General features: G+C 46.3%; 1 protein-coding gene across 1 annotated transcript; it reads left to right on the forward strand.

Annotated features, from left to right (window-relative positions):
* The first annotated feature begins 408 nt into the window (after positions 1–408).
* Positions 409–10,556, forward strand: LOC104301490 (protein-glutamine gamma-glutamyltransferase E). Its single transcript, XM_009901869.2, has 13 exons — positions 409–477; positions 1,013–1,180; positions 1,469–1,711; positions 2,228–2,346; positions 2,840–2,968; positions 4,654–4,831; positions 4,967–5,102; positions 5,606–5,709; positions 6,189–6,434; positions 7,169–7,474; positions 8,458–8,615; positions 8,811–8,944; positions 10,409–10,556. The coding sequence occupies exons 1-13, from the start codon at positions 468–470 to the stop codon at positions 10,554–10,556; spliced, it is 2,079 nt and encodes a 692-aa protein (XP_009900171.2). The 5' UTR covers positions 409–467.
* Positions 10,557–12,026: the final 1,470 nt, after the last annotated feature.

Consider the following 12,026-nt stretch of genomic DNA (forward strand, 5'->3'; position numbering starts at 1 on the left):
TTTTCCCAAAAGCCACTGCAAATACTGCTCAGGAAGCATTCCACAGTTTCAAAATGTGTGCAAGCAGAGAGCTCTGCTGTTCCTCTGTTACCATTGCAACATACAGAATGGTTACCAAATACTGAATGCCTTGAGAAACTCTTAACAAGCAGCCAGGCTGCTGGGGATGAATATTGCCCAGGCTTCAGGATTGAGTTTTCCTTCTTCAGTAGGAAATGAGATCAGGATGGGGGCACTGAGAAAGTGGAAGATGAATGAGAAATTAACCCTCAAGCCCTGCACTCAGCTAAAGGCTGGGGAGCAAAGGAGGCTGCTCAAGCTCCACCCTCCACCCCGGAAACATTGCAAAGGGGCAAAACTTTGCCCCTAGATGGGTAAAGAAGGGAAAGGCTTGAGTCAGCCTGGGTAGAGGAGGAAATTCAGAGGAAAGCTGCAGAAGCTGCTCACACAGGACCTGTTGACCAGTTATGGGCCAAGGTGAGCAAGGGGGGAGCCACTTCTGTGGTGCTTCATTGTCTTGCATCCATACCTCGTGTATGGCTCTCCAGCGGGCACTGAGGGGTCACTGCTGCTCTAAGGAGTTTTAATGCAAGGAAAAGAGAAAGGAAGATAAAATTCTTCCATCAAGTTTTAGGAGGAGGATTTTCACAGGAACTGTGGGGTTTCCATGTGTGCTGTGCATGGGAAAAGCAAGTTTGTTAGAAGGAGATTGGGGAAAGCAGGTCTCTATCTGATATGAAAAAGGAAGGCAAGCAAAGTCTGCAGCTATTTGAAGCTACCAGGCAAGTGCAGGTGAGAGGCTGACAAATCTGACATAAGAGAAAGCAGCAAAGCAGAATTTGCAGAAGGTATCATATCAAATGCTCACCAAAAAACTGATCTCTATTTTTGGTGGAAACCTCACCTGGATCCTCTTATCTGTTGAAAGTAGCAGAAGATTCTTGGAAGTGTCCTTGCTCTTTCCTCCCTGGATGCACCCTGAAGTTTTGTTGCTCTTCTCACTTTCCCATAGCTTCATCGCAGCCAAGCACCAACTGGCACCTGAAAGAAAATGCAAGAGATCACCACACAAGCAAGATGTCCAGTGAAGAGCTGATTGTGAGGAGAGGACAGCCCTTCACTGTCACTTTCAATGGGACACTACAGCCAGAGCAGAACATAACTTTCATTGCAGAAACAGGTATGGCTCCCAGCTTTTCACAGTGTAACACTGCCTTGGGCCATGCTTTTGGCCTGATGTGCACTGTAGGCATAGCAAGGCCATTCTTCAGAGCCTGATTCACATGGCCATGGAACTGTGTGAGGGTTGCATTACTCCCAGCCCAGCTGGCAGTGACGGCCTCCTGCAGTTTCCAATACACAAGTTCATCTGAGGGGAGGGCTACCCCGCTGCTGAGTTTGGTGCACACTGCATCTCCACTGCAGCAAGCTGGGCAAACACAATAATGTGGTTTCTTCTCCTTGAAAGGTCCCAAGCCCTCAGCGCTGGCTAAGACCCAGGCCACATTTGGTATCTCCAGCACAGCGAGCAAGGAGAGCTGGAGTGCAGTTCTTCAGTCTGCCAGCTCCAGCTCCGTCAGTGTCTCCATTTCCAGCCCACCCAACGCTGCCATTGGACGTTACAGGCTGAGTGTTCAAAGTCCTGCAAGTGGCAGCTCCTCTCCAGCAAGCCTTGGCACTTTTGTTTTGCTCTTTAACCCTTGGTCTTCAGGTATGGACGTGCCCAATTGCCCCTGAAAGAACCAAGTTGCTTGCAGACTCAGTCATATTTGCAGCTCCTTCATGGGATCTGAACTTCAGTACAGGGACAAAGAGTCACCAGATGATGGAGCAGTGAGGAAAGGGTTTAATATTTCCCTTGGCACCTTCTGGGACATAAACCCAGCTCTGGTTCATGAACTTACTGGAGGCCTCCTTGCTCTAAAGTTCTGCTTTTGCCAGAGTCTGCCTACTTTTGCACAGGATTAGAAGGGTGTCTGGTCCTTGCAGAGCCAAGAAGAGAGTCCTCTGTACCAGCTTCCACCCTCACTCAGGTCTGACAGCGTCATGGCCCTGTCTACACTCAGACACCCCCACCCCTGTCTCTAATGACAGGAAATCATGAGTTTCACAGTCTGGTTATAGCAGCAAGAACAGCAAAGGCTACCTGCAAGCATTCTTGGGGATAGAGACCAAGGTTCCCCAGGCTTTGTTTTATTTTGCACTCACCTCTGTTTTGTCTTTTCAGGTGATGATGTCTTCATGCCCAATAAGGCCGAATGTGAGGAATACGTGCTAGAAGAGTTTGGCATCATTTTTGCCGGCAATAAAAATCACATCAGCAGATTTGGATGGAACTTTGGCCAGGTAAATGCAGCACTGAAACACCAGGCAGTGTTTTGTGCTCTCCTCTTCATGTGAGCTGGGTGAGCAGGGCTCATTTGCTTTGTCCAGTCCGTGGCACACACCTCTGAAGAGCAGGAGTCTGAAATTAGAACTGAAATTAGCCAAGCCCTGCTACATTGGTTAATATAAGGATTCAAGTGACCAGTCAGTGATTTGATGGAGGACTCAGAGGTACAGCCTGCAGAAACCTCAGTGCCTGGTGGACAGTAAAATAGTGGAGCAATGCTGCGAGGCAAAGTATTGACAGGAACATCCCAAGCTTTGAAAAGCTCTCTGAGTTCTAATCTCCACAGTGTGTGTTGAGGCTGCCTTTCTACACAGTGATTCCTGGCTGAGCTTCCGCACTTCGTGTGGTGACTTAAAAACCCATTAAACACTTACATGGCCCTGCTTGTTCTGGTTTCTAGCAGAGTGATTTGTGTTTCCAAAACATTAACTTGTCTCTGTAACACAGTTTCAAGGAGATATTCTCAATATTTGCCTTTCCATACTGGATCGAAGCTTGTATCACCGTCAGGACCCTGCCACGGATGTGTCTCGCCGCAACGACCCCAAGTACCTGGGCCGTGTCCTCAGTGCCATGGTGAGCAATGTGGGCCAGAAGTCCAAGCTGCTGCCTGTTCTTTTAAAGCAGTGCAACTGGGTAGGAAGGTCCTTGTCAGAACATTTTACACCACTGCTTCTGTGCAGCAGAAACAGGGGCCAGAGAAATGCCTGGGTGGTCTCCTGCTCAGAGCCTGCCAGAGGGAAGTTTAGGCTCAAGGTGAGGAGAAAGTTCTTCACAGAGAGGGTGGTTAGCCATTGGAGTGGGCTGCCCAGGGAAGAGATGGAGTCACTGTCCCTGGAGCTGTTCAAGATGGGATTGGATGTGGCACTTGGTGCCATGGTCTAGTAGTCACAAGGTCTTGGGTGACAGGTTGGACTTGATGATCTTTGAGGTCTTTTCCAACCTTGTTGATTCTATGATTCTCATCTGTAGTATTTCTGAGACTTGGCATTTTGACAGCCAGCAAAGTGTAAGGCATGAGGTGGTATGATGACCTGGGGTGGGGGGGGGGGGTCCAAGTCAAAGTCCCTTGGGGGTCTTTAGTCCAAACCCAGTTTGCCAGGCTGCCTTGAAAACTTCCAAGGATGGAGGTTTCTTGGCCTCTCTGGGTGAGTGGTCCCGAGCTGCACTGCCCTCTCTGTGTGGCATTTGCCTCTTACATCAAATGTAATTTTCCCAAGCTATAACTTCCAGCTATCTACTGACCTGGGTTGGAAGGGACCTCGAAGGTCATCTAGTCCAACCCCCTCTGCATTAAGCCTCTTGTCACATAACCTGCCAGAACAGAGCAAATCTGAGCTCTGACAGCTCAGCCTGTTCCGTTCAAGCAGCCACAAGCTGCTACTATGTTCTCTTTATCCCTTTCTTCACCAGACTGAACTGCCTCAGTGCTCTCAGATTGTTCTTGTAGATCGTGGACTCCAGGGCCCCTGAGTGTCTTGGTAGCCCTCCATCCTGAGTCCTCTTCAGTGTCTCAACATCCCCTTGAACTGAGGGATCCAAAACTGGAGATGGGGTTCCCTGGCACACCTTCACTAAGGATACCTAAAGGGAGTTAGCAGCTTCCCCCCATCTCCTGGTTACACTTGTCCCAGTGCAGGCCAGCACAGGCTTTCCCTTTATGATGACACAGCACTGCTGGCTCAAAGTCAGTCTGGCATTTGCTGTAACTCCCAGGCCTCTTTCAGATGGCTGCTTCCCAGCCTCTACCAATGCCTGGGGTTACTCTAGCCCAAGTTGCTGAAATGTGCACCTTTTCTTTCTGAGGTTTCTACTACCCCAGATTTTCAAGGTGACTGTGCCCCTGGTCTAATGTAAATTTGCTGAGGGCTCACTACATCCTGATCCAGGCACACTCTGAAAGCTTAGCTGCATGACATAGAATAGAATACGCTTGGATGATGACAGTCAGTAACACAGGGGTAAAGCTGCCACCTTCTGTGATGAAGGCCCACTGAAAACAGATGTTAGTCCTCCTGCCTGGTGGTCCTGTACTTGTGTGGGAGAAACAGGGGTGCAATGCTCTCCACGTTTTGAGAGGACACACATCTCATTGCCCTGAAAAGATAAAGCTTCCTCCTGAAGGCCAGCTGCACGAGGCTGTGAATTTTGCCCACTAAAATACCATCCAAAGCTTTCCTCCTGCCTGCTCCCCTATCACTGCTGCATCTGTTGTAACCTCTTACATCATCTCATCACCAACGTAGTGAATAATTTTGCAGGTCAATGCCAATGATGACCAAGGGGTGGTGCTAGGAAAATGGAGTGGAAAATATGAGGATGGGAAAGACCCAAGCAGCTGGACTGGAAGTGGTGAAATCCTGCAAAACTGGAAGAAATCAGGGTACAAACCTGTTCGGTACGGCCAGTGCTGGGTGTTCGCAGCAGTACTGACTACAGGTACGTTCCATGCCCTGCACGTCACTGCCACCGCACAGCTTCTGTTACCAGAAGCCCTAAGAACACTTCCTAGGTGAAAGTGTTCCAAGGAACATTCCAGAAATGCATTCTGACTGTTTTCTGTTCCCTCTGTAGTGCTGAGGTGCCTGGGGATTCCCACTCGTATGGTGACAAACTTCAGCTCTGCCCACGACGCAGACGCAAACCTGCGCGTGGATGAGTTCTACGATGCAGATGGAAACCACTTGGAGAGGGGGGCTGACAGCGTGTGGTAAGGCTCTCAGATGCTTAACACTAGGACCCCTCAATGCCTACCACTAGGACCTCTAAAATGCCTACCACTCAGACCCCTAAATTGCCTGACCCTAAGACCCCTCAATGCCAACCCCTCAATGCCATCCCCTCAATGCCTGCCCCTGGGACCCCTCAATGCCTGCAGAGTCTTCAAGTTCAGGGGCTAGATTCTAATGACAAGTGCTTTACCTTTAAAATCACCTTCAAAGCAACTACACACACATAGGATCCATTAAATAAGATTACAAATAAAAGCACAAAATTAATTACAAATAATACCAATGGTGTTCTCACTTTGCCCCCTCCAAAGTAATGGGGAGAAACCACCACCACCCCCCCCTCACAAAAAAAATTGCCAGACTAGCTCAGTTTGGGATGGAAGCACAGGGGTTGGGCTGGATGACTTCTGTAGCTCCTTTCCAACCCATACCATTCTATGATTCTATCCCAGAAGCTTAGTTTGCTCATTCCTGCACACAGGAATTTCCATGTCTGGAATGAAAGCTGGTTTACCCGCAGCGACCTGGGCCCCTCGTACAGTGGATGGCAAGTTCTGGATGCAACTCCCCAAGAGGAAAGTGGAGGTATGCATGTTTCATTTCAGGGTGAATGTTGGCTAGTTACCAGGTCGCTTTCAGAGAGGAGAAGAAGAAACAAAAGTCAAATCGTTGTGAAAGCAATTCCTCACCATGCTCAGAAACAAAGTGGCAGAAGAGATTATCTCTGGCACTAGAAAAGCTTCAGGTCTGTGGATGCTAAGAAACCAGACTTCTAGGAGCAGTCTTCTGCAACAATCCATTTCCAGAATAGGTGTCCAGAACTACTGGGAAAAAAAAAGTCAAGGAATCATAGAAAATAAATGGAGTGCAGCTTCAGAATGCACATGAGATGCGTCGATGGCTGCCGGGGTGTGAGGGCTGGTGTAGGTGAAAGGGCTGCAATGGGACATCAGCACTGGGCAATTCAGGAGTCGTTCCTAAACATCTGCCTAGCAATCTGCTTACTGTCCAAGCCTTGATTGTGGCTCAAGGATCGTTTTTTTTTTCCTCCCCTGCTGCTGTAGGAATCTATCAGTGTGGTCCTACCTCACGGAAGGCTGTCAAAGAAGGAGAGGTAGATCTGGAGTACGACTGCCCCTTCGTCTTTGCAGAAGTGAATGCAGACTGCATGTACTGGAACTATGACCCCAAAACTGGAAAGAAAACCCTGATCTTCAACAAGTCTACTGAAATTGGCCAGCTCATCAGCACCAAGGCTGTTGGCAGAGATGACCGGGTAGACATCACCAATGATTATAAATACGAGGAAGGTAAACAAAACACCTCTGGTGTTTCCTCTGATGACACAGCTGCTGCTTTCCCAAACATCCAAACTTTAGGCCAAGAGTCTCTTAGCAGGCAATTTTGGGCATCTGTAAGGTAGGAGCAAAATTTATACTCAGTTTATTCAGCAGAAAAAGGAAGAGAAGATAAAAGATACCCCCCCCAAAAAAAGTAAAGTACTGCCTTGGCCTTTCTAGTGTGGAGCTGCTGTGAGAGACTTAGACAGGGCAAGCCCAAGTATCTCTGAGCAAAGCACAGTTCAGCCTGCTGATGTTCACTGACTGTCTCTGCTTTGTGAGATGTAGCCTGCAGCCCAGTTATTTGGCAGCAGGATGAAAGGGCTATCACAGAAACCTGAGGCAGAGCAGCACTTCCCCCCAGGTACAAGAAGGTTTGCCAACAGCACGCCAACCTGGCAGCCCGTAGGGGTTTGAAAGTGCAGGGGGTTAGGGTCTCAATATTGCATTTCCAAAAACAGGATATAAATGGAAAGAGTGAGGAACCTCAGAGTTCAGATTTTGTGTTACAAAAGATGCTGTGAGAGGGGCAGTGCCATTACTGACCGCGGATGCACAACAGGATGTGTGGCTGCAGAAAACAGAGGCTCTCTTCACCTGCTAAGTCCAGGCAGCACATTCTGCTGGCCTGTCTGTAGCAGTGGTGGCAAACCAGAGCTGCCTGCCAGCTGTGTGAGGCTAACCTGCAGGTTTCTCTCTGGCAGGATCCAAAAAAGAGAGAGAGATTTTTAAAAAGGCCCGCAAGAAGATGGGACTTGAAGACAAATTTGATCCTACAGCACCAACACAACAGGAGGTTGACCAAAAGCCTGACATCTCAGGCAAGTTCAAAGTGGCTGGCCCCTTACAGGTGGGCCAAGACCTCAGTCTGGTCCTGGTTCTTGCAAACTTACAGTCTGATGCTAAGACTGTTCATGCCAAGATGACTGCCTGGAGCACTCTGTACACCAGAAGACCAGTTGGTGAGGTCTGGAAGGACTCCATAGATGTCACCCTGTCTCCTAAGGAAGGTAATTCTTCAAGTGACTCTTAGTTACAATTGTGTAATCATTAAATGGGCACCAGAAACTTGTCAGCTTGGAGGTAAAAGCTCTCTAAAAAGAGCAATCATTACTGTTCTGTGCAGGAAAACTTGAAAGAAATTATATTGCACTTCTAAACATATTGGAAAGATATTTTTCACACCATCATTTTCTCCAGTACTGTTCATGCTGTGGAAAACGTTTTAGGAGTGAAAAGAAGTTGGCTGAGTAACCATCAAGCTTCATTTAACAAAACTTGCATTAAAAAAAAAGAAAAAGGAAAGATTTAAAAGAGGTAAAAAAAAAATTAAAGAGGTAAAAAAAAAATAGAGGTAAAAAAAAATTTAGAGGTAAAAAAAATAAAGAGGTAAAAAAAAAAAAGAGGTAAAAAAAAAAGAGGTAAAAAAAAAAGGTAAAAAAATAAAGAGGTAAAAAAAATAGGTAAAAAAATTAAAGAGGTAAAAAAAATTAAAGAGGTAAAAAAAATAAAGAGGTAAAAAAAATAAAGAGGTAAAAAAATAAAGAGGTAAAAAAATAAAGAGGTAAAAAAAATAAAGAGGTAAAAAAAAATAAAGAGGTAAAAAAAAATAAAGAGGTAAAAAAATAAAGAGGTAAAAAGAAATAAAGAGGTAAAAAAAAATAAAGAGGTAAAAAAAATAAAGAAGTAAAAAAAAATAAAGAGGTAAAAAAAAATAAAGAGGTAAAAACCAAAAGATTAAGGTAAAAGAGGTAAAAACCAAAAGATTAAGGTAAAAGAGGTAAAAAACCAAAAGATTAAGGTAAAAGAGGTAAAAAACCAAAAGATTAAGGTAAAAGAGGTAAAAAACCAAAAGATTAAGGTAAAAGAGGTAAAAAACCAAAAGATTAAGGTAAAAGAGGTCCCATACACAGCATGAATGGAAATACTAACATTAGGTATGAAACTGTGTGTGCTTAGGAATGTGCACATCACTTCCTTCTTTCTCTTCCAGAGAAAGAATTCCCTATTAAGATACCCTACACTGCCTACCAGCAGCAGTTAACTGCAGACAACATGATCCAGGTAACAGCTTTGTGTCACGTAGAAGGTGGAATTCAAGTGCTTGTGCAAAGGGACATCACCTTGGACAATCCTGCCATCGACATACAGGTAAAGTGCTGTCCCTTCTCTCCAACTGCAGTGGCAGAAAAAGGGGGAAATGAGCTCCCAGAAGCATTTTCTACCCCAAAAGAAGCATCCTGGCCATCAATCATAGCATCTCCTAACATCTCTTCTGATGACTGAGAAGGATCAGGTAGAAAAGGATAACAGGAACCTGATCTTTCAAACAATCTCTTTGCACAGGTCCTTGGTGAAGCAAAAGTGAATAAAGAACTGGATGTGGAAGTGATATTTGCCAATCCTATTGATGTGGAAGTGACGGACTGTGTGCTGCAGGTGCAAGGCAATGACCTGCTCAGAGGAATTCTTGAGATAGAGTAAGTATGAGTGATGCCTCCTTCCTGCTGGGAAAGATATATGAGCCAGACTGTAAGCAGGGCTGCCCCAGATCTGACCAGTGGGAGAAGACAGCATTTTCTCCTGCAGGTAACTTGGGTTGCCAGGCAATGTAACAGCTTGTAATGAAGCACACAGCTCTCAACCACCTCTTCATCTAAGCTAGGCCCCTGTATGTACTCTGTACATATAAAAACTGCAGACAGCTTTCACATGTGCCAGCAAGTGCAGGTGTTTGTAAAAGCTACCTGGGATATGAGAGAGGACTCCAGAACTGAACAGACACACAACACACAGCAGCTTGACACCTTGCACTTGAGCAACTCTGAATGATTTATCCCACAATTTATAAACTCTCCTGAGGGAGTTTAGCAACCTGATGTTGTGTGTCACATCTAAGTCCATCCTCAGGCAAGACAAGTCAATATGATAAAGTAGGGCTGTTTAGGAAAACCATCCAGGTCTCTCCAAGGCTTACAAAAGGCACTGCTTTCAAACTTTTCCACTTCCACTCCAAATTGCATCCAGCACAGTCCTGCATCCAGTTCTGGAGCCCCTATTACAGGAAGGATCTGAAGGTGCTGGAAGGTTTCCAGAGAAAGGCTACAAGGATGAGCAGAGCAGTGGAGCTCCTCTGCTATGAGGACAGACTGAGGGAGTTGGGGCTGTTCAGTCTGGAGAAGAGAAGGCTCTGAGAAGACCTAATTGTGACCTTTCAATATCTGAAGGGGGCTGCAAGAAAGCTGGGGAGGGACTTTTGAGGGTGTCAGGGAGTGATAGGACTGGGGGGGGGGGATGGAGCAAAACTAGAAATGGGGAGATTCAGATTGGATGTTAGGAAGTTGTTCCCCATGAGGGTGGTGAGAGACTGGCACAGGCTGCCCAGGGAGGTGGTGGAAGCCTCATCGCTGGAGGTTTTTGCAGCCAGGCTGGATGTGGCTGTGAGCAACCTGATCTACTGTGAGATGCCCCTGCCCACAGCAGGGGGATTGGAACTGGCTGATCCTTGAGGTCCCTTCCAACCCTGACAATTCTATGAAATTTCCTGCTGTTCAAGCAAGGTTCTCTTGGTGCTACAATCCATTCTAATCCATTATCATTCTCCATGATCTCATTCTCCATGATCTCCATGATCTCATTCTCCATGATTACTTTTTAAAGTAATTAATTGATTTGCTCTCCATGAAGTTTTGTTTCTCCTGATCCCAGGCTGTCCCCTTCCTGTACTTCTCTGGGTGGCTGCTAAGTGCATTTGTGAGACCCTAAAATGCACATTTAGGCACAGAGCAGACAGCCAGGTTCTAAGTGGCCTTTGTGTGGTTATCCCATACTGAAATAAGGAGTTCTGACTGAAGATGAGAGATGGTCAGTGAGAAAACCTCAAGGATGATGTGTAAGCCATTTTTCAGCTTATGTTTTTTCCCCCCTTTGTTTCCTACTTTCAGCTTACCCCCACTGAAAGCCAGTGAGAAATCCAGTGCAAAGTTCAAACTCACCCCTTTTGAAACGGGCCCCAAGCATCTACTTGTGAATTTCTCCTGTGATAAATTTGCACATGTCAAGGCCTTCAAGATGGTAAATGTGACTGACTAAGATGAGGTCTGAAGAAATCCTGGAGAAGAAACCAGTGCCTAGCATGAAAGCAAAGTCCTCCCTTCCCCTGAGGAGTGGTTACCAACATTGTGTCATTAAAATTTCACGTTGGGAATTTTAGCCAAACCAGGAACTGTTGGTTCCTCATTTACTGCTGTGACTTTCCATGTTATTAAAGAGATCTTCTGTTCAGAGATTGTTTGACTCTTGTCTGGTTTTCCTGGGAAATCATCCTGCCTGGCTCCAGCTGCCTCTGCACCAACATTCATAAACTGCTTTCCACACAGCCAAAGCCTTATGCAGTGAATTCTTCAGAGCAGTGTTTCTCCTCATGCAACCACGATACTAGAGGCAGTAGCCAGGATGAGCTGCCTGATTGATGCCATTTGGCTTTGCCTTTTTCAGCTGCAAAGCCTGTCCTGAGATTATTTCCCCCCCCCCCTTTTTTGGGAGGGGTAAATCAGTGACCAAAAGAGGCACAGGAAATGTTCAGAAGGAATGTGGGTGGTGTCCAGTTTGAGAATTATTTGACAACCATGAGGTGATAATTACCCAGCTCAAAACAGATGATATTTTTGCATGCTAATATTTTGCACCTAGCTGAAAGTCTTTGGAATCCAAAGGGAAGGGAATGTTAAGTCTGAAGGTATTTTAGCTTGGAAAGAGCTTGGAATACTTCCCTACAGATCATGTATGAGGAGGTCACCTTCCAGAGCTGAAGTTTAGCAAAGCTCACCCAAACCCTTTCCAGCAGGACAGGTTCCAGGAACCAGCTAGGCTCCAGGAACAACTGAACCAGGCTTAGCCCAATGTGGCAGTTTAAGTCTGAGCAGCCTTTAAGAATTACCAAGTTACAGACCTCCAGAGGCTAGAGAGGCTCAGGAAGTGGACCAGAAAAGTGTATTTCATTCCCACACGTTCTGCATCCCTAGAAACCCAAGAATTTCCACTTCTGCCCCTTCTCCCTCCCTCTCTCCTCCCTGGAGGACACACAGGCTGTTATCTCTTGTGGGGGAGGCCTGTTGTTGGCCTTGGCAATGCTGCCAATTATGCCTGGAGCAGCCTAATTTGGGGCCTGGAGCTGCCAAGCTGAATCTTTGCTGCGTCAGAATGGTGTGGGATGGAGGGTAAAGAGGCATGGGGGGGTGGGGGATGAAGGCATGGGCATGTTGGGCTGGTTTGCATGGAGCTCTGGTTTAATGAGCTTCTGTGTTAAACCCAGACTATGGATTGTGTGTATTTTTATCTGCTTTGTACTGTTTTATGCAGTTATGAATAGCATTTCCACTGAAACCTTCCAATCCTTTGTGTGAGGGTTCTTCTGTTGCCCCTTTTGGAAGGGGTGAGAGATCAAATCTGTCTCGCTCTAAACTAAGACACCCAACGAGTGGCTTTGTTCATGGCCAATAATTGTACAACAGCAAGTCAATCTCTGACTGAAAGTCACCTGTGTAGATGAAGTGAGTGGAA

This window comes from Dryobates pubescens, chromosome 26 (assembly GCF_014839835.1).
Source record: "Dryobates pubescens isolate bDryPub1 chromosome 26, bDryPub1.pri, whole genome shotgun sequence".
NCBI lineage: Eukaryota > Metazoa > Chordata > Aves > Piciformes > Picidae > Dryobates > Dryobates pubescens.